General features: G+C 37.9%; 3 protein-coding genes and 1 pseudogene across 15 annotated transcripts in view; 1 reads left to right on the top strand and 3 right to left on the bottom strand.

The window, feature by feature from the left end:
• The first annotated feature begins 5,077 nt into the window (after positions 1-5,077).
• LOC126625927 (uncharacterized) lies at positions 5,078-6,545 on the top strand. Its single transcript, XM_050295054.1, has 2 exons — positions 5,078-5,302; positions 5,768-6,545. The coding sequence occupies exons 1-2, from the start codon at positions 5,187-5,189 to the stop codon at positions 6,369-6,371; spliced, it is 720 nt and encodes a 239-aa protein (XP_050151011.1). The 5' UTR covers positions 5,078-5,186; the 3' UTR covers positions 6,372-6,545.
• Positions 6,546-7,103: 558 nt separating this feature from the next.
• The window catches only part of LOC126625923 (probable polyamine transporter At1g31830), a 35,962-nt gene continuing 15,916 nt past the window's right edge, over positions 7,104-27,149 (bottom strand). For 4 of the 13 annotated variants that reach the window (XR_007624515.1, XR_007624508.1, XR_007624519.1 and 1 more), the window contains 2 exons: positions 26,649-26,778; positions 25,764-26,008 (listed from right to left, as the gene is read on the bottom strand). Coding sequence is in view for 1 of the 13 variants with exons in the window: in XM_050295052.1 (XP_050151009.1) it covers positions 8,149-8,237; positions 8,965-9,013; positions 9,111-9,206; positions 9,607-9,975 (603 nt within the window). In the remaining 12 variants the exon portion in view is untranslated. Of the gene's footprint in view, positions 7,413-8,107; positions 8,238-8,964; positions 9,014-9,110; positions 9,207-9,606; positions 10,060-25,763; positions 26,009-26,648; positions 26,779-27,149 lie in introns of those variants that run through there. The other 9 variants (XR_007624518.1, XR_007624509.1, XR_007624510.1 and 6 more) reach the window with 6 other exon arrangements.
• Positions 10,523-11,756, bottom strand: LOC126625928 (probable polyamine transporter At1g31830; annotated as a pseudogene).
• On the bottom strand, positions 16,126-18,758 carry LOC126625926 (alcohol acyl transferase 2-like). The gene is made up of 2 exons (XM_050295053.1): positions 18,179-18,758; positions 16,126-17,241 (listed from the first exon to the last, which is right to left on the bottom strand). Exons 1-2 carry the CDS (start codon positions 18,617-18,619, stop codon positions 16,303-16,305), a joined length of 1,380 nt encoding a protein of 459 aa, XP_050151010.1. The 5' UTR covers positions 18,620-18,758; the 3' UTR covers positions 16,126-16,302.

A 27,149-nucleotide genomic window follows, 5' to 3' on the forward strand; every position in this document is an offset into this window, starting at 1 on the left:
GTCTTATACAATGATATTCTGATAAGGCGAGGTGGCCTTAGGCCAAGCCGCAATGACCTAATTACAACTAAGTATCGAATTTAATATAAATGTTAAATCATTCTCGTCATTTATGAGTTGAAACTGAGAATCATCACGTGTAGTACACATGCTTTTAATAACTTAGAATCCTTCTAGTTCTTCGTGGCATTTGTCTAATTGGGTGTTTGAGTTGATTTGATCGAAACCACTTTTAAACCATAAAAAGTTAACGAAGAAACTTAAATTAAACTCCACAATCCTATATTAAGAAGTTAAATTAGTGAAAATCTGGTATAAGATACGAAATTTCTCAAGCAATGCATGCAAGACTTACAACTTGATTTGGTTTTCTGAAAAAAAAAAAAAATTAAAAAGAGGGAACACCAAACACCAAGGGGTAAAATAGAGAACTAATGGATTGCAAGTAGAAAATTGTCTTGATGGATAGGATATTCCTCTTCAAAGTTAAAACTACTCCGTCCCGATTTCAAACAAGTTAATTAAGTGTAGATTATCCTATTATTTGCAAGGAAACAAAACAATAAATTAGTAATTGCTTTAAAAAAGAGAAAAAATTAGACATTTTGCATACAGAAACAACATTTGGTGTGCAAATATAGTGAGAGCGAGGTGGCAATTAATGGTGCGCATGGAGTGACCCTTGGCTATTAATGGAGGTTTGGGATACATGACACCATACATTGGAAGATCGAATCTCCAGAGTTGTGCTTTGGTTCCGAACATGGTCTTATGTATAAACTAATCAACCAGCACACACTTTGTGTGTGAACAATTTTATTTTTTATTTTTTATTAAAGAGTGTGATTAGTTTTTAAAATTTAAAAAAGAGTATAAAAAAATGATGGTGAGATAATTTCTCTTAATAAGTGAATATTTTATCTTAATATTACATAATTACTGTTTTATCCTCCTTATGTAAATATTGTATATCAAAAGTGAGGGTAAAATGGAAAAAATAGGGATATGATTGTCATTTTATCAAAAGATACAAAATTACTATTTTGCCCTCCTTGTGTAAGTATTGTGAGGGCAAAATTGAAAAAAAAAATGTGGCAAAAAGTTGACAAGGAAGGTTCTCTTAATAATAGTATAGATAAACTTAATCTCATAATATTGTTTTTTTTTTAACTTAATTTGATCTCTACAGTCAGGTATTGATTTTCAAAACTCCTTAGTTGCTTTTTTTTTTTTTTTGGTAAACTGGACATTTTATTCCAGGGCCAAAGGCCAAACTAAGATACAAAGAGGTCCACCAACAACATAAGTATAAATCAAAACATTGGATCTCAAAAGGCCACACAAAATAGCCCAAAACAAAGCTTGGGGCTTAGAACAAGCACAGAGAAAGCTAGAACATCCTAGAACCTTGAGGTCCTCGCCGTCGTCGAAAATCTCCAACGCCACCATCACTAGTTGCCCAGCGAACCAACTAATCAAAACCCCGGTGAGGAAGGAAACCATTGCACCAGCACCCTGCAAACAACACCACAAAATCGACTCCCAAAATCAAGGAACCCAATGGGAAAACACCCCCATCAGAGAGAGCACCAAGAAAGGCAAAGACAAGGAAGGAGGTGGTGCAAACACCCGAGCAAGAGCTCTACTCACCTTCCAATAAAGTCGCGACACACCGCGGTAAGAAGATGGGAGTGCAGATTGTGGTTGCGTAAGGGGAAGGGGTGAAGTGGTCTGAGAAGGAAGGACAGAAACGAAGGGGGGAAGAGACGGAGATGGAAGGAGTGAAAGGGAATCAGAATTTGAGGCTCAGATTAGGGAATTGGACAGGAAGAAGGTATAGAGGACAAGAGATCGGGAACAAAAGCAGGGAAAATGCAGGTAGGAGAAAATAAAAAGAAAAGGAAACAGGGGGTTGCCACCAACCCTAGCCATAGCTAGGGCCGACACCGAGAGGGAGATCAGAATCGGAAGTGAAACGCGCATAGACGATGGAAGAAACTCTCAAAGAGAGAGAAGGACTCTCACCAGGACGGGAGAGAATAGAGGGCTAAACCCTTTGAATGAGTTTAACACCTTAGTTGCTTTGTCTTCAAATTTTTGGCATTTCTCTCAAGAACCTAAGTTGCTTCAAGGTGAGTCTCTAAATCTATTCCTACTATACTCATTTTCTTTGAGATCTCTAGATTTATTCCATTTAAACTCATTTTCTTTGTTGTCTGATGAGTCCATATTATACCATATATTTTATCCTATTCTTAGTTATAATTTATTGGTTATTTTGGTAGAACTTTGATACTTTGTTATGTATTTTCAATGTAGGATATTTGACTTCATCTGGAGCAAAAAGTGATCAAACGGATGAATTTTGGAGTGATTCTAATTGGAGGATGTTCGTGAGTCTTTCAAGATGTTGTATCAAAATTCTATATTTTTCTACCAAGTCGTTTGATTATAAAAAGAAGGCCCACCGCACAGCTTTTCCAAATTGACATTTCTGGACGTTTTGGGTATTTTTGAGGGCAAGATGACATATTTTAAGGAAGATTCCTTATGAGGATTTGTTGGGGACGTCTCAAGCTTTAATAAGAGACCTTTTGGGACCAAATCGGAGTTGATTTAGTCGGTCAAAAGTCTGATTTTCTGAGAAGTCCAAATTTCAGTTCAAATAGGAAACCTTTTTTTTCCTAATTATCTTATTCTATCATGTTTCCTAATTTTTAGAAGACCTTTTCTAGTAAGGATTTTATTTTGTAGTAGTATAAATAAGGCTATTTAGCCATTAGAAAAGGGAATGCATCAATTTGGAGAACTTAGTTAGGCTTTGACGATTTGTATTTCAAGGTGTTTTCTATTCTTTTTCTATTTCAATCAAATTCCTTTTGTTTTATGGTTGTTCGTAACTAATTTTCGTTCGCTAGGGTGATGCCTTGAGCTAAATATGTAGTTTTTATTTAATTACTTATGATATTATGCATGCATACTTTGAATTATTAATCACTGTGTTTAAACTGTCTTTGTATTTTAATGATTCGCGACCATTAGGATGTTTAGATAAGTAATCGGATGCAATTCAGTCAGAATACCACCGGGGGATTAAGTATTGCTTCTAGTAATTGATAGTTGTAATTTCACCTAGGGTGAATACCGCGTCGTAGGGGTTACATGATTTTTCAAAGGGTTTTCACAAAACGTAATGAGTCATGCATGTTTATATTTGATCTGAATACCACAGATGGATTACATGTTTGATATACGTTCTAACTTGAATACCACGAGTAGAATATGCATTAAGAAAACCTAACCTTCAAAGTTGCACGTGTAATTCATAAGTAATTGGTAAAACTACATAAGATTGTTAAGATGATGGCGGAACCTTAGTGTCCTTCTATCATTATTTTCTAAGATTGTTCCCTTTCAAATTGGTTTCTTTAATTGTTTTAATTTAAAATTCGTTTTTAATATTCTAGGTCATAAAATCAACATTTTTGAAACTTTGTTTTAAATAGTTAATTAAGAATTAGTTTAAATACAAATTATTCAATCAATCACTGTGGAAACAACCTTGTTTGAGTCGTTTATACTACAACTACCTTGTTCTCTTACAAATATTTTTAAGTATTTTTATCCCTACTTTTACAGGTGGTAAAAATCCTATCATTAAAAATGCAGTTTAGTCGAACTCTGTAAGAATAGAAAATATGACATATGCAAATCCTACAAGAAATAGGTTTAGAAAACAAATTACTTAGTATTCAGCATGTAAACTTTTCGTGTGTAAGATCATGACTTGGATCTTTTTTATTTCATCGATTTTGTCAATATCATCATTTTCTTCGAAAAAAAGAGAAGGGAATGATCTTCTTCGGGAGGATACCTCTGATTCTTGTTTATTCCACCTTGTTTTGGAAGTTGTCTCTAATTCTACATAGGTTTCTTCCTCACTTTCTCATCTTTCTTTCGTTTATGAGGTTTCTTTAAGTTTATAGTAACAATGGGTGACAATATTGGGCTTAAATATCAAACACAACTGAAGATTTCATTCATAGGTTTTTCAAAAGGTAATCAAAGGATAATAATTATTTCATAGCACATTAGGATTTTGGATGTTCTTAGTACTAGCGGGTAACTATATTGTGTAAATACAAGAAATAACTAAAAGAATATTAAAGATTTCAATCATAGATTTTCCGAATTGATCGTTAAATGATAAGAACTTTTTAGATTTGTTCAAATGAAGGAAATGGTAATAACTGATTAAAATAGTAATTAGAAAATTTGCATGCATCAAGCACACTCGTACGAATGTAAAGAGGGCGAGAAGTGGCAATTTATGGTGCCATTACACTGATCTTCGGCAATTTGTGAAGATTTGAGATGCATGGCACTACGTATTCAAACAGCGAATCTCCAGACTCTTTTTTTTATTCTAAATCTAGTCTTATATAATAGCTAAATACTGAATCGATTTTGAATTTTGATTAATCGTTGTAAAGACGAACGTTTGACAAATGCTTAAATAAAAATTGAATGTTTAGCCTTGCATTAAGTTACTAATTCGTACTAGAGCTCTACGGCACATCGAAGGTTCGATGCCTTCGAATATTTCTCAAATAGTAAATTGTAGCTACGATCCTTTAACTTTAATTCAATTAGAGTAATGGTTCCTTAAGTAAAAATTCATTATTATTGGTCCCTTAACTTTAATTCAACTTAAGAAATGGTCCCTTAAATTTAACCAAATTGTGGCAATGGTCCTTCCAACATAACTCGTTCTGACAAAATTTTTGATGTAGTTGACGAAAATGACCATAATTACACACTCTGATGAGTTGAGGGATCCTAATTATATAAATAGTTATTCCAACATAACTTATTTTGACAAAATTTTGACAAAATTGATAAAAATGATTATAGCAGTTGAGGGACTATTACTTCAATTTGATTGAAGTTGAGAGACCATTGCTACAATTTACTCTTTTTTTTTTCCAAAAGATAATTTTATAATTATCTATTTGCTTTTATAAAAAAAATGTTAAATTTTTTTTCAGTTTTAAAATTTTAAATTAATTTGAAGGATGGTCTGTTTGAGTGTCGAAGGATTTTAGGGTTTTTGATAAATTCAGACACTGCAATTTACACCTTTTCCTCGTTGTTGTGTTTCAGTAGCTGAAGAGAGAAGAAGGCACATGGCGAGCGAAAATGTTCACGCAGCTGCAAGGTCCGGTAATCTTCCTTCACTGCAGTCAATTCTCGCCTCCAACCCTCTCGCCGTCAATTCCAGAGACAAGCACTCCAGAACTCCGTATCCTTCTCTCTCTCTCTCTCTCTCTCTCTCTCTCTCTCTCTCTACACACACTTCACTGCCTGTGAGAATGTATATATGAATGAATTTGCTTCAATTTTGAATGCCATGATGCTATGAATCGCATAAACCGAGCGCAGTGGCGTTGTAGGATAATAAATGGCCGAATCCTTTACATCGATTATCCGAAAAAGATGTATTTAGTCACCGCATTGTTCATATGGATGTAAATTGTAAAGATTTGTTCTTAGTTACTCGACTTGCTTTACTTTCCGGGCAACTTAGAAAGTAGCTGGCTCGGGTTTTTGTGCTGAGTATTTATTCATCGTTAAATTTCCTAGTTTCCTGAAATCTTTTCGATCTAAGTTTCGTGCCCTGTTCAAGTTTAATCTTCGTATTGTAGTGTCCAGTGTCCACAATGTAGAATTCAAATTATGTTTCCTTGACAAGTGGTCTTGATCAAAGACTACATTTAGCGGCATGGTCTGGCCAAACGGAGGTGGTGAATTTTCTCTGTAGCCACAAGGCGGATGTTGGTGCTGCTGCTATGGACGATATGGGTGCTATACACTTTGCTGCCCAAAAGGGACATTTGGAGGTCGTTCGCACTCTGCTTTCGTCTGGGGCTTCTGTAAAAGCTTCCACTCGCAAAGGCCTCACTCCGCTGCACTATGCTGTTCAAGGGTCCCATGTCGAGCTTATCAAGTATCTGGTAAAGAAAGGTGCCAATCTGAGTGCGAAGACAAAAGCTGGGAAGACCCCTCTTGATCTTGCTAACAGCGATGATGTCCGCTCTTGTTTAGAAGAGTGTGAAAGGTCATCCAAGACAGAAGATATGGATGGTAAACAGACAGATAAAGAATCTGATCCAAAGACATCCGTGCAGGAAGAAGTGAAACCGGAAGGTGGAGCTGCAACCTCTGGGAACAATAAACAGGCTGAGGATGAAAGTCTGAAGCGGAAGGGAGACAAAAATGACGCTGAGGAAGCCGCAGGGGAACGTAAAAAGGCCAAAGTTGCACTGAATCATCTTCTAACTGCCGATGATATGCAAGACGAGGAGGAATGAAGCTTCTAGAAGAGACTAGTGTGGTAGAACGACCTTAGTCAAGCAGCTAACTGCTGTAGCCTAAGCAACATGTAGCTCTTTGTACTACGTTTATAGGGTATCAACGGTTAAAGACTTGTTAGAAAGTGTGTTCTTTTTTTCTCCGTCTTCCAAATAAAACTGTGTTTCAAAGTCGTTCTCTGTTGCCTTTTACTTTCGTTGTTGGGCAATGGCTCGAATTGGTTTAAGCTAGGCTAATACAGAGTTTACTTGGTCATGTATGCCTTCATGGTTTGCAAAAGCTCTGTATGTCGAAGGTTGCATTTGGCAACTGTTTTCTTCTCAGCAGATAGCTTAATGTCTGGAATGCTCACTTGTTTTTGCCACACTCAAAAATTGCAAGTTTGCAACCGAGACACTCCGTCGAAGATAAGAAGGGTATGTTTCGGCGCCATTCTGTGCCTAGCAATGGACATGAGAGACCATGGATTCTTGATGAAACTGAAGACTTGGGCGCAGATTTTCATTTGGCGTATCATTTTTCTGTCTAATGTCGAGGAGGCCATCACAAGCTCTCAGTAAACTAACTTCACGGGTAAGGATCGTCCATGCTATGACCTCTTACTTGTAACCAGTTACCTTTGTGGAAACGCGCTCACAACCCTCGAAAAAGGACTCTTATTGGCATGGAAATCAAAATAAATCCAATGCAAGTAGGAAATTAACATCTTAAATTAGAGGGTAAGAAGGAAATTAAGATCTTAACATATTCGGATTTAATTTTGTGAACTAATTAATTATTTAGGGCTTAACTCAATAGACACATTAGGCACAAAGCTAAGCACTGGTCTAAATTATTTACTAGCGTAACATTCAGCCACTCATGCACAACCCAATGACTTTATGTTTCATCATGTTACCACAAATATACTTTGAAATGCAGTTTTCTGTTTAGTAATGAAACCACTACAAGCTATGGTTTCAAATCCCTTTTGATCCAATCAGTCGTTCTTGTTCAAGATCCGTTGGAGTCTCGATTGCTATCGTCACCACTATACATGCCTGAAAACACAAACCAACAACGTAAAAAACCTGCATATGAAGGTACGAGGGCTATAAACTATGAACGAGCTCAGGGTATGATAATTCATATAAATACTTTTGCAGGTTATATTGAAATAGAAACTGAATTCGATTCCCACCCCCCAAATCGCTTGTCTCCGTCTAGTTTGGAGACACGCAAGTATTGTCATATTTCTTACTCGAACTTACGCAAACATAGTTGGAGACACGCAAGTATTGTCATATTTCTTACTCAAACATAGGTGGAGATATGCAAGTAATGTCGTATTTCTCACTCAAACTTGGAGATATGAATTGTGCAGCTGTTTATTAAGTGTTATATTTGCTTGTTAGGTCGACATTTACGAGTCTGAAGATTAATTGATCCAACAATGTTCCACCAAAATAGATGAAATAGCACAAGTATCTGAACTCCTTTGAATCTATTAAAAGATGTCTCCCTTGTTCTAGCAATTCATTAATATCCCATCACGAGCATCCATCCGATACTCTACAACTGACAACCTACTTTCTCTCCTCTCTTTTTCTTTCTCAAATCTAGTACAGGTTGTAATGAATGTAAATTTATGTACAGCATATGCAGTAAAACAGAACAGCGTAATCAGACACTTAAAAACACTTAAAACTGAATCATCCCACCAGCAGTAAACAGTTTTAAAAAGTAGAACACTCACCTAAGGTTTTCAGTAGATCATATTGCAAGGACAATTGATTGCTAATTTGTTGACATGCCATAACGGCTGCGAAGAGCATCGATTTGTTTCTCAAAGGACTGCGAAAGCTCAGCGATTGATGTTTTGCAAGCTGAAAAGTATGAAATACAACCCAGAGAAAAAGTACTCAGAATGAATAACAGTAGTTTATACATTGTTGGCTCAAGTTAGATTGTTAATTTGTTACCAAGCACTTATAAGTCATTATTAATGATTCATAGGAAGCAATTTATTATTTGTCACTCTTTTCTTGTTTGTTCAATCTTCTTTCTCTTCTCCGCAGTTATACAATATCTTGTTTTTTATCAATGATTCGCTTCTTAGAACAAAGGCAACAAGGCAAACAAGAAAACTCAAAAGGGACAGAGCCTAAAACCCCACCTGAACAAGCTCCAGCGTAGGGTCGGGAACTAATTAAAAGGGAGCAGTGAAGAGAACGAAAAAACAGACGCTAAACGGAAAACAAAACAGCTAACAAACTGAAGAACCTAAGTTAGCACACTAAATAGTTAGCCATTATTGTCCCAATAGTTTTAATAGCAATGTGAAACTTAACAGATAAAGAAATGTTATCCAACCTGTATCACTTCGAACATGAGATTAAAAACGATTTCCACATATGGACACAATAATCACTTGTCAAACCCTCAAAATGAACGACGTCTCTCAAATGTTTTGATGATAATGCAACATAGAATGTTGGTTAGTAGAGATGATTGAATCCAGACTCCATCAGTACGACATTATTACCAAGACATAACTTACAAAAAATCCACATATTTTAAGCATGTCAGAGAGGTTTTAAACTGAAGACATACCACGAGAAGCGGTGGTCTGTGCATCTGCCATGAACTCTGCATATGAAGCCTGATAAAAAAGCAGTAGGATGCACTTGATGAATAAGCACTACAAACATACAATCAGAAGTAAGTAAACGAAACAAAGAAAGACTAGATTAATATACCGCCATTGCTTCCCGACTTTCAGTAATCCTTTGGGTCATCTTCTTGTATTCCTTATCTGCTTCATCCAACACTTGTTGGCATGCCTGGCTCTGGATCTGACGGCACAAAGAGACGTATAATTAGGCGAAAAAATCGTGCCCTAGACTGAATTCTAATGCTCCTCTTCCCTAACTATTACTACCACTGAGTACTAGTTCATCATTCAGCAGACAAAACCTTACATTAAATAGACATTGAGTTTTAATTATAATTAAGAATTAATTAGATTTACATTTATTTTGCTTTAGCAGACCTTATAACAGTAATGAGATTTAATTATGATATGAAAGTGAGATTAAATCAACATAATGTTATTATTTAGCGAAAATTCAAATTTCTGTTTTCTCAGATATTTTCTCAGCAACCAAACAGACACTAATCCACCAACTCCGAGACTAAATAATGCAAAAATACGACAACAGAGAATCAATATGAGAGAGAGAGAGAGAGAGAGACCTTGAATCGCTTGTGGAGGCGAGATTGAGAGGAATCAAAATCCTTGAGGATCTCAGAGTGGGATCTGTCGACGTGGAGCTTGAGATCGCGGAGACGAGAGGAGGCGAGGTGCTTGAGATCAGTAATCGAAGCTAAAGCGTTACTTTTGGGGGATTCCATGAGCGCCGCTGCAACAGGGGCTGAGGCTTCTCCTCCGGCAGCGTCGGCCGCCCTCTTGCGCCTGCTGCTGGTAATGAAAATTGGCGATTTCGGTGACGGTTGGTTTGCAGGGGAAGAAGCCACTGGAAATTGTAACCCAGTTTCCAGAAAGTTCGCGGTTAAGCATCTCCGGGTTCGACTTCCGCTTCCGCTTCCGCCGCTTTTCTTCATCTCTCCGGTCGCTTACTCGTCTTCTTTCAGTTTTTCCTCTCTCGGCTGTGTTTTGAAAATTTCAAATTTTCTAAGAAAATGGAGTTGGCGCCTTGACAGGTGTCTATTTATATGTACGGGATTTTATATGCAAATTTTGGGCTAACAAAATACAGAAACAAAAAATAATAATTGTATCGACCTTCATTGAATTTTATCATTTTCTTTTGTTGGATATTATTTGCCAACTAAAAGGTGAAGTTGCAAAATCTACACTAGAACGTTACATTTGATGCAAAGTAAAATGTACGGATGATATTTAATGAAACACATATTATATTTTCAACAATCTTCATTATTATTTCAGTGCATCACGGGTAACGTTGGATTTGGTATATCGTTTTAATAACAGTTAAGGTACTTGAAACACCATAATTATGTGTATTGTGCAGATTTGGAGGGAACTCAATTTGTCCGCTCCTTACACCTGAGTTCAAATTTCTCGTACATAAGGAATATCGCTTTGTCAAAAAGAAAAATTTGTTGCAAATTCAAAGAACAACGGAGCTTTTCAATTGCAAGAAAGATTTGGCAATTCTGAATTCAATGTAATTTCAAGATCTTTGAATCAAATGATGCATTAAAACATGAATTTTGAAATGATGGAATTATAAAACTAGAACGCCGAAGTTATAGGAGACTAGGAGTTGGTGAATTTTTTTATATTTGTATGTCACCTCCAGGGAAGGACATGCAATATACATCCCTCCCACAAGTCACAACATGCATCCTACATTTCAAAGTTTCTGCAAATGTCCTCTCCGGATCTCTGTGTTCGAGCAATGCAATTGTATACGGTAGCGAGCAGTCATTGCTTCAACACCAACGTCCTGCAGACTGCAGTAGTCAGTATACAATGACTTTGCATATATATTGAGGACTTACTAATGTCTTATGGAACCAACACCCTCCTGATTAGCACCGTGAAGATCTGGGAGGTCAGCACTGACGGAGAACTTCATCCACCTCTTTCTCTCGACGTAAGTGAGACAGGGCTGCATCACAAGGCCGATCAATATAGCGACAAGGCTCACAACCACGATCTTAAGTGTCGAAAGAGCCAAAACTACACAAATCAGTATGGTTGGAGGAATACACATAAGAATGGCTCCAACTGTTCCAACGGGTATCTTGTAAGGACGAGATGTAGCTGGGTACTTCACCCTTAACCGTATGAATGATATAAACTCCAAAATAATTCCAAAACAGTACAACAAGTTTTCTTCAGCTACAATCTCTTGGAAGCTCAACCAAGATAACTAAAGGACTCCAGAAGCTGAGAACAAAATGCCAATCACTGAGGTTCCATGACGAGACCGCTTACCAAAAAACTTAGGGAGCATCCCTTGTTCTGCCATCCCAAGAAGTTGGAAGGAGTCGCTGCTCATTTCAGCAACGAACATCCCCATATTCGACACTGCTGCAGCTCCTTGGATCCACCATCTCAACCAAACTCCCCCATTAATCTTAGCGATATCTGAGAAATATCCATTTGTCCACAACTCACGGTCGAGTGGAACAGCCCTAGTACCCATTAAGAGCGGGAAGAAATATCCAAGAACAACTAATATCAAAGCATAAAACAGAGCCTTTGGGAGAGTTTTCTTTGGTTTTTCTACCTCTCCAGCAAGTGTACTTATCGAGTCCCAATAGTTGAGATTCCAGAAGAGAGTGTTGAGATACAAATTCCAGTCCACATTGCGTAGATTTACAACTAGCCATCTCGAGGGCTTCACCTTGGAGTCTGCAGGTCCACAATGTAAAGCTGCACTTCAAGTAGCTACTCATATTGTTAGAGCAGTTCCACCGTGGGAAAGCCCCCCCCCAGGCAATACACTATGTTATCCACCCAGTGAACAGTAACTGCCCTTAATAAATAGTAATCGCCTTTTGCATATCCACCGTTGCACTTCAATAGCCCTGACAATAGGTAATAAAATATTAGTATTTTTTTTATTTATAATTAATATTATATTACTTATTTTGTATAAATTAATATTATATTATTAATTTATCTCTTCCTTTTGAAATGTCTTCCTAGAAACTTCTACCATTTTTTTTTGCTGCACTTCCGACACACAGCAGAGCAGCACACCAGTGTTAAAGTAGCAGGTGTGGCGGTCGGCGAAGGTGAGGGAGAGGGAGGGGTTGGACCAGAAGGCAAAGGTGAAGTAGGAGGTGAAGTTGGTGTTGTAGTACTCCGGGGCGGCCAGGACGGCGCCGCCTCCGAGGGGAGTGGCAGAGAGCTTGGCAATGTCGTCGACGAGGATGAGGTCGGAGTTGAGGTAGACAACGCGGCGGACGCAGAGGGGGAGAAGTTCGGTGAGGTAGGATCGAGCATAGTTGAGGGGGCAGTCGAGGGCGGAGCGGATGGAGGTGGAGATGAGGCCAGAGACGTCGCCTAGAAAAGCAAAGGAGAGATGGTTGATGTCGCCCAAATCGAAAAAAAATTTTAAAAAGGCGTCTGACGTCAGACCCACCTCAGGCACTCGGGCCAGCACGAATCCACGGGCCTCTCCCTCGGGCCTGCTCGGGCTCCCTCGCCAGCCAACGCTGGGCTTCCTCCCTCATGCAATCAAGCCCAGCTCCGCCCACTGTCCCTCGAGCAACTCATCCCGATGGAGCCACTCTTAGTAAAGGCAGTTAGTTAAAGATAATTTTCCCATTTATCAGTTTATATGATTGTAATTAATTGTATGGTTCTTTAATTATTCTTATTCATTGTATTTAGCAATTGGAAGTATTCTCTATACCTTGGAATATGAAGGGTCATTGTACATCTTTATAATGTATTCCTTTCACTCAAATCAATAGAGGAAAATCAAAAACTTCACACGTATCATTGAACAAAGTCTTACAACTAATGGAAAAGCAATAAGGGCGTTGTTTGGTGCAAGCCAGGTTGGAATTTCACACTTTGCACCCACCATTTGCAAATCATGAGTCCAGTTCCCACCGGTGGGATATTTTTTTTTTTCACTTGTCACTTGCATATTGACCAAGTCTGTGTGCAACTTGATATGATGGTGACTTCATGTATTTTCTGACGGATGCTGTTGTTATAGCGGTAAAAGTTACTTCTTTCTTAGTTTTGTCACTCCATTTTCAGTTTATCAAATTATTGATGTTTATTTGCTTGACACTTTGCAATTTCAGTATAGAAATCCCGATAGAGTGAGTTGCAGAGGGGCGAGAGAGTGAGTTGCAGAGGTGAGGGATATATATGAAAGAGAGGGAGAGTAAGTGAGAGAGATTGAGAGTATTGTTTGAGAGACAGACAAATTTTTGGATGGTGGAAACGGTCCAGGTTGGGGACTCGTTTCCTCAGCAATTAGGACTCGCCCTGCCCCGTCCCGTTTCAAATTTAAAAAAAAATTGGACCCGCCTCGAACCGCTTAAACCCGCCCCTACCAGTGGGTCCATGCCCCGTTTGTCCACCCCTAATTGTGATTGTTGTTGGATATCATATATTATTATTACAATGTCCAGGGTTTGGGAATTGTTATACCTTTAAGGGAGTTTGAGGTTCTGCCGAAATTTTAGTATAATTTGTAGTGTTTGTTTGACTTTTTTTTATTTTTTTCAGCAAAGAAAAATACCCGGGGACCGTGTCGCTAGTTGAAGAAGGTGAAGGTCACCCAACTGACTAACGGACGTATCACGATCGGACACAATGACTGGCATCATGTTGCACCAACGCTGGAGAAACATAACGCATTGGCCCATGACATTGGTCACGTCGTTTGGACCTATTGCCCTATGCGATAGAAGTCTTGGAAGGCAATGTCAAACGAGGTGAGGATGAAGGTGCACACTTATTTGTCGATAAGTATCATGCCTTTTTATTGCTTTTTCTTTAAATTTTATATATTTATATTACTTAATGTATGTAATTAATTTGTTACATTGCAAACGAATTACAATTTCGACGACATCAACGACAATATGTTGGCGTACGTCAACATGCTCTTCACTGAACGGTACAAGCAGTGGAAAAGAGACATGCAACAATATTTTCAGACAGTTGATGATCCGCAAGTCGCTCTTGAGGAGGGTTGCCCAAAGGAGTTTGAGGATCGGGAAAAAATTGGGTGTGGCTCTGCAATCATTTTTAGGAGCCCGGCTATGTGGTACATTTTTTATATTAAGTCTAAAAGTATTATACTTTTCTTACTAATATTTATTGATTTTTTTATATTTCATTTAAATTAGAACTAATACATTTATTTTTTGTATAACAGAAGAAGACGAAAGCCAACAAGATCAATCTGGAGAAGAAGACTCTTCTCCATCATTCGGGTTCGAGGACCTTCTCATATAGGATGGAGGCGCGGCAGTAGGTAATAATAAAACTTTTCATATTCAATTTTTAATATGTCAATAATATTAATTTTCTTTCATACTAACATTTTTCTTATCTTGTTCTATTTGCGCGGGGGGGGGGGGGGGTTCAAAATTCTCGGAGATCGATGTCTTTGCAAACGTTTATGTTCGACCCAAGGATGAGTTGGCCGAGTCCCTTCATGCAAGTATTCTTCAATTATAATTACTATCTTACGCATTCAAGTATCATGGTTATTATTTGAATGTTATTATTAATATTTCATGTTATATTAAACTTGCGACGATGATGGGGAAGAGGTAAATGTTATTATTAATATTTCATGTTATATTAAACTTGCGACGATGATGGGGAAGAGGTAATTGGTTCTTCAGGAGTCTGCCTCCCAGCTTCCTCTCAAGACTCTGCTTGAGTCTGTGGATCCCCCCCCCCCCCGAGGATACGGGGTTTCAGATCCTTACAGACACCTTGCATCAGACTCTCGGACGAAGGCTAAGGACGTATTGTAGGGGGATGAGGAATGCTCGACGGCGGGAACCTTGAGCCTTTTCATCCTCCCAGTCGAAGGGTGAGGTGACAGTTTTGACAGCAGAGGTGGCCGACCTTAGGATTGAGCTCGCCTTGTATAAGAGCCAGATGTCACTAATTATACAGGCCCTCAGTAGTTCGGCATTAGACTCCCAGATATTCGTCCCTTGTCAATGTGCTAGCCCCTCCAACCCAAGCACTCCGCCCCTTCGACCTCAGAACCCCGAGCCCTTCTTGCCCCGATCTTTCCATCTACATGTGAACGACGACCCTATAGATTATTCCACCTTTTTTTTCTTAGTTGTTTAGTCCCTAACTTTTAAAACATTTTCCTTGTACATACATTTTATTTTTATTTTAAATAAATTCGTTACATTTTTTTATTTCTATTTTATTTTTTTTATTTTATTATAAAATTAAAGCCAGAACAAAAAAATGTTTTTTTTTTGCGGGACGAATAGCTTCATCGTGCATACTTTTTTGCAATAACTCACTTTCGTCACACAAGAATATGTCGTCGCACAAACTTTTTAGACACGGATATTAGTCGTCCCAGGTTTGTATCTTGGCATTTTGTGCGACGAACATATTCGTTCCTAAAACTTTGGTGCGACGAATGAGGAACCGTCACACCTTATTTTCCGCGACCAATGCTTTTGTTCATCGCACAAAGTCTTTCTTCATGATCTTTGCACGACAGATTCTGCGCAACGAAGTTTTTGTCTTGCATACGTTTGTACGATGCTATTAAGCTTTGCCCGACCAATTTATGTTCGTCGTGCTAAATGTTAAACGTGGTAGTGATTGATTTTTACTTTAATTTGAGTCTCAACTCAATTCAAGTTCAACAAACTTTTAACAAAATAGGGCTGAAAATTTTAACTAGAATGAACGAGTCAAGGAGATCTCAAAACCATAAATTACGAGTGGGCGGGAAGAATATTTGAGTGGTTGTAATTGTTGCTCCATATGATCCTACAGTAAGCAAGGCTTCTATCATTGTGTGTGATTAGTTTACTTTTGTGTTCTCGATCGCTTATATATCATTTTGCTCTTATTGGTTTGAGGAAATAAAGGCTCAAACTTCCTGACATTTTCATGATACTTCAAAAAATCCATTGAAAACTTACTAAATTGTCTAACAAATGGGCAATTTGATTCTTACTGTTGGAGGAAAGATCAACAATTTTCAGTTATACTGCAGAAAGGAAGAATACAAGAGAATATATATGGAGGATGACTTTTGAACGGCGACTGAAATTTAATTTTATTGCTTTCAATTTTTTATTACAACACTAGGCCATCTTATTATTGGCTATTTTTTAATAACATTCAGACCTTTTGATAACAGCTATAACTCTTGGATTAGTTCCAAGAGACATAACTCTACATTACAGAAACTGCATTACGTTTAACACTTACATCATTGACATGATCCTAGTTGATCTAAGGTTCTTACATATATCCTCCTTAGGTTCCTGAGTAATCCTCTCTAGTTCCTCCTGAAATCTCTCCATGGCCGAGAATGGCAAACACATTGGTACCAATATTCCATCCTCAGTGTTGTTTTTGTGTTGAACGTAGAAGCTAATCAAATCCAAGGCCTTGGCGGGTCCAGCAAATACCGGTTGTCCCCATCCAAAATTGACATCTCCAAAACCTGCACGCGTTGTATCAGAAACTATAAAATAACTTCCTGTCGATGAATATTGAGGTCGCCCTCTTAGTACCAAAAGATCTGCCACTGATCTTAAGTATTCTTCATTCATGGTAGCTTTAGCCTTCTTCACCAACTCCAAAGCATATCCCAGTGGATTTTTGCATAGAGCTTCAGCCTTTGAAACTGCAGCTGGAAATGCAAATGCATTGCCATAGTATCCCAAGGGAAGACGTACATTGTGGTGCTTTCCCCGTGCATTGACAACACATGAAAAGCGAACAGCCTGGTTTGGATTAATTTTAAGTGCAAGAGTGCGACATTTCCACAAACAAGCTGTGATCAAGTCAAATGTGGAGCAAGTGGAAATTAGGTGGGGTGGAATCTGTTTTCGAAGGACTCTCATCTCTTTGGCACCAAAGTAGAAAGATCGTTGAACCATGTTTGACTGGTTACTGGATGCATATAAACCATCAGAATGATCAATCACGTCTTCATATTCATGATGAGCACATGTAATTCTTGGTGGATCTCGAGCGAACAAGAGCTCTCTCTCCCACACTGGTAGAATAGATGGTGCATGTGCGCCTCTTGCCATCTCCGCAATGGCAGTCAGGAACAGGAGCAATCCAGGTGCATCACACATTGTGTGGTTTAGGCGCAATGCAAGTATGAAACCTCCACATATAAGACAGGTCACCTGTATATTGCAAAAGTTAGTTACTAGACTTTTTTCTTGATCATCATATTCATGCTAGTTAACAATTCTTTAAAAAAAAAAAAAAAAAAAAAAACACCATCTAAATTAGATGATCTAATTAGGAAACAAAAATTTCATAAAAATTAGGAATAAAATTCAAGAAAGATGGAGTCTCTTTGAAAGAGTCTTGTGCATGTTATGGTTACTTGAAAGAGTCTTTAAATATAGAGGAATTAGACAAAACGCTTATAGAAGAGAAAAATTTAGACATAAGACAAAGAGGACGACATGACGACAGGCAAAAGACCTAGAAGAAGAACGGCAAAGGAAAACCTACACAATAAACGTGATGTGAGATTGGTAGAAAACCTAGGACCTAATTAGGCAGATACCATGTAGAAATATAATTTCCTCTATTCGGTGTGTATACAAATTTTGGAATGTATAGGGTTAAACATAAGGATTGTCGAAGAAAAATTAGTTTTGAAAAATAAGAAAAAGCGTCTCATAATCTTTTCTTTCCAAAACCACCTAATGACTTTCTTTAATCATAAGAACAAAGAGGTGTGGTAGTATCATAGATAAGTTCAAGTTTGGGTGTGGTGGCAGTATGATAAATTTTCGTTTATGAAAAGGGTTGTCAATTTTATGAAAAAAGTTAAAAACAGTTGCGGTGCAACCAAACTTCAACTTATTTACAATATTGTTAGTGCTTTCTTGTTTATGTCCTTATTTGTCATTAAAATTTTCATATGTTGTTGATTGCACTAATTTCTTACAAAAAGTCTTCTGCGTGTGTATGCGACCTTAACGCAAAAAACACTACTCATACCCTTAACCTACTTCCAATTTTTTGTAAAGAATTAATGGCTATGACCAAATATGAAAACGAAAAACTAAATAACATGTAATTGATAATTAATTGACTCTGACTCACCTGAACCAGCAGCAACGGACAACCAATAATTCCATTAGAGCTTGGAAAATTAAATAAGAACTCCTCTAAGAGTGGACAAGGGGGTAGAATTTTATCTCCTAGTTGCTCAAGTGTGACATTAGCAAAAGCCTCGACAAACAAGATACCTTCACCATTGCAATCAACCATGAGCTTTCTGTTAGGCCCTTCCCTAAGCCTTCCAGCTAAAGGGTAGTAATACACTAATGCTCTACTTAAGGCTTCCCTAATCACCTTAACGGGATTACGATTTTTATTAAGTGAAGGGTTGTCTTTGTAACACATGATGATTGGAACCTGAAATCTCAAACCTTCTTGATCGTCAATATCTGAGAGAAACTTTGTTTCCTGAGGCGTTGGCTTTACTGGAGTTATAAGTTCCGGCTGCAATCGTTTCACCTGAAGTACTGAGGGTGGCATCATTTCAGTAACGAGCTTAAGAACCAGCAAAAGATCAAAGGATTTGGAACTTTTATTTTGTGGTATACATGCTAACTAAAAGTTGATGGTCAGTACTTATATAGCGTTATGCAGACGCTCTAGGGTTCCCGAATATTCCGTCCAAGTTTCCACCAGTTGTGAATGTGATTCTTTTCGTTTCTATTAAAAATGTTGTTCGTTGCAAAGAAAATCATGTTGTTGAGAGATTCCGTCCAAGTTTCCGCCCGTTGTGCATGGGACCGTTTAACAGTCACACCACAGGGATAGGAGGACAGGTGTGCGGTACAAAACCTTTGATAGGGATGGAACGAAACCTTTGATACGGATGGAAGGAAAAAGGCCAACATCGTAGTACGTACGTGCCCCAATCTATCATTATTGTAAAACATCGATGAGACGTCTTAATTATGAGTACAGATTCTTTTTGGATCTAAAAAAATTAAGTTTAAGAATCAAATAATCTGGACCGTTGAAATTTGATCCAACAGTTACAAATAAAAAACCTCTTTAAAAGTTATAATAATTGTAATCATTTGATTAAATTTCAACATTTAGGATCATTTGATCCTTAGGCTTAGTTTTTTTAAATCTAGAGAGGATTTGTACTCCTCAATTATCTCATGATAAAAGTTTGTTATGATGAAGCAAGTGTTGGGCTTTACACATGAGACAATTTGGTCTGTACCATGACAAAAGTTGACATTCCATCGCCACTTAGTACTATGGTTTGGTGATATTCCTCTTCACTTGTAAGTGAGATTTTAGGTTCAATTCTCGCCAAATGCAAATTTAAACCACATTATTGTTAGTCCATTGTGAGTATAAGCCCATCATTTTTCCCTCAGTGTAAATAATGTCGTTTGTTAAAAAAAAAATAGTTGAGATTTCATCATAAAACTAATTGACAATATGAAGAGCAACTCAATTACTTATAAGCACATGTAAGGTCCTTCCTTACCTAATATGAGATCCATACTCTCAACATTTCACTGTTAAGCAAATATGTACAAAAACAAAATGGAACAAATAATTCGATCACTTGACAAAATAGAACTCACTGAAGACAATATTATGTTTGTTAAAGATATGAGTCAAAGACAATATTATGTTTGTTAAAATGGAATTGGAGCTTCTGATTACACCCAACTTTTATCTCCTCACCCAAGGAACTCTTTTTACTCTACAAGATTTAAAAAACTTAACATCTACTCTCCGCACTCACCAAATCTCCCAAAATTACCCCTTCCAAATCATTCTCCATCTTACACGGTATATCTTCTCATCCAAAAACCTCCCCTTCAATATGGGGCTGCCGAACCCACTTTCCTCCAATATTCATCAAGCTATGCACACTCTTTTGAGAATTCAACTTAATTATACATGAAACCAGCATCTCTTTGCAACTTCTTGTGAATTATGTCTTTATTTGAGTTCATTTAAGTTGGTGGTTAGCCATCCAATTGTTCCTCCCCATCAATTTTTAGAAGAAATCAAACCAAACGAGACTCGAGTGTTCTTATATTCATTGGAGTTGAATACAACAATATGTAAAATTCCATCACTAAGAAGCCAAATTGTATCAAGACTTTGTAACAGCATCATGAGGGTCAGGAGTCGACTTGGAGGAGAAGATCGCAAGCGGGTTCAGCTAGCATTGGTTAATTGAACCTCCATTTCCATGTTCATGGTTATCGGCTAATCCTCAACTCTTATGTTCGGTGCTTAACTTCTGAACATTGAACTTGTCAAATTTCGTGTTCAGCATGTTCAAATACATGATTCATTCTTGTTGTATTTTATTGAAGAAAATAGAAACAAACCCACGAGGAGTTCAGAGAAAAGTGACGGCTTAAGGCAGAACATTGCAGCTTAAACGTCACTTACATACCTTAATGATTTAGGTTTTGGTCACAATATCACCTTACATCTCATTTAAATTAGCTAGCTAACAAAAGCCTTCAAGACCCACACCAAAGCAACTCTAAACCTCACACCAAAGCAAACCTATCTCAGCCCTACACTTGTAATTTTGGACTGAGTCAACATATTTGGCCGTTACAAATTCAGAAAAAACTAAGCCATTACTTTTGTTTAATACAAAAAATTGGAAGCTAGAAATCAGTCTAGGCATCAACACTCTCCTTCAAATTGTTTCTAGTTTTGACACCTGCAAATCCCTGAGGTATACAAAACTCTCTTTTAGCGTACCCTTAGTAAATATATCAACTGTTTGATCCTCATATTTGCAATAGAGTAATTCAATCACATTATCTAACGTACAAATGATCTCTAATAAAGTGATGGTTCCTCTTGACATGTTTTGTTTTTTAGTGAATCAGATGATATCTTGTTATGGCAATTACAAAGGTGTTGTTGAATTTTAGTGATATAGCATCTACTTTGAAAACATAGCTGGGTCGAGGAACCCAAACCCAATAGATAAATAATCTCAAGTAAAATTCCAAACGAGGATTTAAGTACGATTTCAATCATACTACGTAACAGTGAAGAACAAAATGAAATAGAGAAAAAAGAACAAAAGACTAACAATATAATTCATGGGCACACAACCGATTAAAGAACCATTAAGAAATAAGTACTTTTACAAGACTCAACAAGACCGACATCTACTAAACTTGAAGTTTTCTATGGTACTTTTAATCTTATAGCACACAATCTTTCTTTTGCTCTCTTTTGGATGAACACGACTCACTCAGCAGGTTCTTCTCACGACTCAAGAGATTGCACTCAACTTCGTCACATAGATGGACACAACTTCTTCACACAAATGAATATGATGAATAATATGAAAGGTATGAAGTGTTTCACTAAGATCACTCTTCTAACCTAGCACTTAAGAACTTTGCTTTAAACCTTTAATGCTTACATCTTATAGCCAAGCAAAGATGAATGATAGGCCTTATTTCCTATGAAACCAACAGCCTAGAATAAAGGAAACTGGAATTACTAGAATAAAATCAAATTGGGTTTATTTCTTAAAACTAGGCAAGTAAATTGATATTATAATCTTCAAGATATGCAATGATGTGATTCTCGTTTCCTATATGAATGCACATTGTCGATGCAAATTTCCGCCGTCTTCAGTCTTGACGAAAATGCATCTGCAAAACAATCAACACCTTTGATCAAACACCTAAGCCTCACACGCCCATGAGGTGGGGGGGGGGGGGGGAGTTAGGCCAATGGATCTCTGATGCCTAAGTCAGTTTCTCTAAGGAGAATAAAATGTTTAGGGCTTTTTTAGGGTAGCAAAAGCTCTGAAAATTTGGTAGAATATGGGGTATTTATAGGCCAGCCATAGTGTTAGGGTTTTACCCTACACATGACGGCATCGTATTAGCCAAGGTGTTTATGGAGAAATATTCTCAAAATATTCTCAAGATATTAAATAGGAGGTAATATCTTGAGATAATAGAGTAATTATCCCTAATTTATTTAAATTGGGATTACTTACTTGATTTGAGTCAATTTTCAATTGGGAATGTATTAAAGATAGGATTTAGGTAATTAATCCTTATCTTTAATTCCTTGCCAAGGGCAGGTGAGCTGTGGGCAGTCGAATTCAGCTGCTGAGACCTTCAGTGGTGTGAGCTACGCGTGGGAGCATCTGAGAAGCCTACACATTTATTGAGGGCAATCTTGTCTTTCTTGAGAAAAAAAGTCCACGTGTCGCCTTTAGAATTTTTGAGATTATTTTAGGCTCCACAAATGTCACTCCCCGATCCCGACATACGTCCATGATCAACACATGACGTCACCAAATATCCGTATCTCAACATACCTCGCCTCCGAGATATGGCAAATCACAACTCGAGAATCAAATCGCATAGTAATTTTTCGTACACTTTATGGCTGCATCTAACCTCCTCGTTAGACTGCCTACGTACCCTAAACAGGGATCAAGTCATTCGTAGTTCATCCTTCACTATACTCTAACAATCATCACATAAATCGTTATGTCTCAACAATATACCACAATGCATATCATGCAATATGTCAAAGAACAAACGACGAAGCACAATCATATTCTCTAATCATTTTGCCATTCACCCATACCTATGAATTCTAACATCATCCAATAATCACCCCAATCACTAACACATACCATACGCTGAAATGCAGGACTAGAACGACACAGTTCGACCAAAGCCTACATCTCTGAAACTGATATCAAATCCCAAGAACCAACAAGTCAGTGGATACGATTTCGGACCATCACTCAATGGAATTGCAGAGTAAAAGGGATTACGGACCATCACTTAACGGAATCCAAGAGGATATGATTCCGGATCATCACTCAACAGAATCGTAGAGTAGAAGGGATTTTAAACCATCACTCAACGGAATCCAAGTGGATACGATTCTGAACCATCACTCAACATAATCGCGGAGTAGAAGGGATCCTAAACCATCACTCAACGGAATCCAAGTGGATAAGATTTCAAACCATCACTCAACAGAATTGCGGAGGACCAAGGAACAGATCAACGACTCAAAGAAACAACTCATGAATTAAGTGCTCAATTTACAATGGCTCAACGAAATGAAACAAATCACAAGTATTAAATTAGAATGGTCAACAAAGTGAGAAATGAAATAATGAAATGGGATATGAAAGAAGTTTCGGAGCAACAAACCCCATGGCAATGGGTTAACGGCCCATTACTAGCCCTCACATTTCATCGTATCATACCATCTATGCAAATCAATCACATTTCAAATATGCATGTCAAATCACATATCATAATCATCATTAGTACACAAGCCAAATCATGTTTAATAAACATAGGTCTATGGCTAAATATATAAAATCACATTTCAATAGAAATCACATTATAAAACCAAGTCATATTCACAAATAATACTAATATAAGAAATCAAGGTAATAGCCATATCACATATGTTCAAGTCACTCTCTAACCAATGTAGGCCCACTAGACTTCACTTAAAGTCTCCCGTAGTACTCATGTTAGTATTTAGAACTTTTCGAGACATGTTGACCAAAAGTCTGACTCTCGGTCAACGGTAAGGTCCACAATCCTACATAATTCGATCCGGAAGATCTGTATGTTGGATTTCAGATCCGTAACTTCTAAAGGTCCACATTATGCTCATAGAACAACATATTAAATTCTCATTGCAATCCGACAGTCGGATCTCCACCAATTGCTAGAATTAGGTGACGGTTGACGTTTTATTTTACGAACTTACAAACCCAATTTGGAAAGATCCGTACGTCGGATTCCCAATCCGTAAATTCCTAATATCCTCAAATATTATGTTCTATAATATATTAAAGCTTGATGATAATCCAACGGTTGGATCATCGATTCACATAATAATCAATTGGAGGTCTCTAATAAAACTATGTTCAAACGATGAGATTTCGGCATTTGGACTTCACATATGAAATTGGAATATCAAATTTAGCCTAAAAAGGTCAGGGATGCCTCGGCCCACGCGCCTCCATGCGCTGCCGCACACATCGGCCGGCCGTCCCAAATCACCAAAAAATTCAACTAATTCCAAAAATTACCAAATTTTATAGAAATGAAAATCTCAATGAGTAAAGCAAGTTTTATACCTGTGGCCAAGTCCAATTTGGCCGGGAAAGGCCCTAATTTGGCTCGCACCTGTTGGAACCCTAGAATGAGTGAGCTTCGATTCTCCTTCCTCGGTGTTCCAACGCCCCTACAACTGATTGGGTCTTGTTCCTAGGTCTAAGGGGAGTTGATTAAGAGTGGTGATGGGTGGTGTAACTCGCTGGAACGGCGGAATCACCGTCGAGCACCTCCAATGCTCCGGTGGAGTTCCTCACGATTTTGGGCCTAAAAACCCTCAAATTTGGGTAGAGGTGGTAGAGGGGAGGTTATGGACTAGTTTATAGGTGTTGGATTGGTGAATTTCGCCTGAAAAATGGTAGAAATTGGCTGCAATTAGAACCGGGTCGAAACTGGTTTTGTTGTGGGTGTGGTCGACGGGAAAAGGGAGGTCCTCCTCCTGATTAGCTGCCCCCACCTTTATTCTAATTGGTCCCTTCCATTTTTTTTCTGATTGGTACACACTAACTCTTACATGATTGACCTCTTTCCCACAAAGTGGGAATTATTTATTTAAAAACTATAGTTTAGTGAACGATTTCAAATGTCCATAACTATACCATTATAATCCGGAATTGCAAACAGCTTTCACCTCTGCTCTCGTGGTTTCAAGATCTATTTGAAAACATTAATTATGACCTCGAAAGGTCAACGAATTTTAAATAATTAATTTCCAAACTTCAAACTTCGTAACTGGTTTAATTAAAATCTAAATTCAAATAAATTAATATAAATTCCTAAAAAATAGTATAAAATCTCAATAATATAAACACGTAGATTATAACAGTGAAATCCAGGCATATGATTTCACAACAAATGCCCCCCCCCCCACCTACTAAGCTGCACGCAGGAAAAGGATAGTAGGCGTAGAAATCCCAAACCGCTTGGGCTTGTAAAGTTGTTTCCCAATTTGAACTTGATCTCCTTTTTGGTTTTGCAAATAGACTTCTTCTAGGAAAAGGAAATCAATTGCCCCCAATACCTATTTAATTTTGCCTGAAGCAGGGGATTAAATAAATTTGGAGAGCAATCATTATTCCAACAAGGAAAACAAGCCAAAGGAAAAATTTCTTCCCCCTCCCCAAGCTTTCTTCTTCTCTTGCGCTTGCAAAGAATCCTCTCTGGTTGTTGTTCTTCTTCTCTATGCCACACCAAAGTAAGAAAAAATTGAATTTTCTTTTTGAAATCTTTTGGAAGTCTTGGGATTTGAAAAATTGGCTTGGCAAGGGCCGAGAAGGCATGAGTGACGTGGCAAGGATGCCATGGGACTGCTGGTGGTGCGGCAAGAGGGTCAGCTGGCCTGGGCCAAGGGGATCGGCGTGTTGGGGCGCAGGGAGGCCGGCTTGGGTCGGGTCTTCAAGGCCGCTGGGCACAGCCCGTGCAGGCGAGAGGAGCGAGGGAGAGTAGGAGAGGCCAGCTCGGGCCAGGCCTCTCGCTGGCACGCGGGCCCTGGGAGGAAACTTTGTGAACTAATTAATTATTTAGGGCTTAACTCGATAGGCACATTAGGCACAAAGCTAAGCACTGGTCTAAATTATTTACTAGCGTAACATTCAACCACTCATTCACAAGTTCACAACCCAATGACTTTGTGTTTCATCATGTAACCACAAATATACTTTGAAATGCAGTTTTCTGTTTAGTAATGAAACCGCAACAAGCTATGGTTTCAAATCCCTTTTGATCCAATCAGTCGTTCTTGTTCAAGATTCGTCGGAGTCTCGATTGCTATCGTCACCACTATACATGCCTGAAAACACAAACCAACAATGTAAAAAACCTGCGTATGAAGGTACGAGGGCAATAAACTATGAACGAGCACAGCGTATCATAATTCATATAAATACTTTTGCTGGTTATATTGAAATAGAAACTGAATTCGATTCCCCTCCCCAAATCGCTTGTCTCCGTCTAGTTTGGAGACACGCAAGTATTGTCATACTTCTTACTCAAACATAGGTGGAGATATGCAAGTAATGTCGTATTTCTCACTCGAACTTGGAGATATGAATTGTGCGGCTGTTTATTAAGTGTTATATTTGCTTGTTAGGTCAACATTTACGGGTCTGAAGATTAATTGATCCACCAATGTTCCACCAAAATAGATGAATTAGCACAAGCATCTGAACTCCTTTGAATCTATTAAAAGATGTCTCCTTGTTCTAGCAATTTATTAATATCCATTCACGAGCATCCATCTGATACTCTAAGACTGACAACCTACTTTCTCTCCTCTTTTGTTCTTTCTCAAATCTAGTTCAGGTTGTAATGAATGTAAATTTATGTATAGTATATGCAGCAAAACAAAACAGCGTAATCAGAGGCTTAAAAACACATAAAACTGAATTATCCCACCAGCAGTAAACAGTTTTAAAAAGTAGAACACTCACCTAAGGTTTTCAGTAGATAATATTGCATGGACAATTGATTGCTAATTTGTTGAAATGCCATAACAGCTGCGAAAAGCATCAATTTGTTTCTCAAAGGACTGCGAAAGCTCAGCGATTCATGTTTTGCAACCTGAAAAGTATGAAATACAACCCAGAGAAAAAGTACTCAGAATGAATAACAGTAGTTTATACATTGTTGGCTCAAGTTAGATTGTTAGTTTGTTACCAAGCACTTATAAATCTTATTAATGACTCATAGGAGGCAATTTATTATTTGTCACTCTTTTCTTGTTTGTTCAATCTTCTTTCTCTTCTCCGCAGTTATACAATATCTTGTTTTTGATCAATGATTCACTTCTTATAACAAAGGCAACTAGGCAAACAAGAAAACTCAAATGGGACAGCCTAAAACCCCACCTGAACAAGCTCCAGCGTAGGGCCAGGAACTAATTAAAAGGGAGCAGCGAAGAGAACGGAAAGCCAGACACTAAACGGAAAACA

This window comes from Malus sylvestris, chromosome 6 (assembly GCF_916048215.2).
Source record: "Malus sylvestris chromosome 6, drMalSylv7.2, whole genome shotgun sequence".
NCBI lineage: Eukaryota > Viridiplantae > Streptophyta > Magnoliopsida > Rosales > Rosaceae > Malus > Malus sylvestris.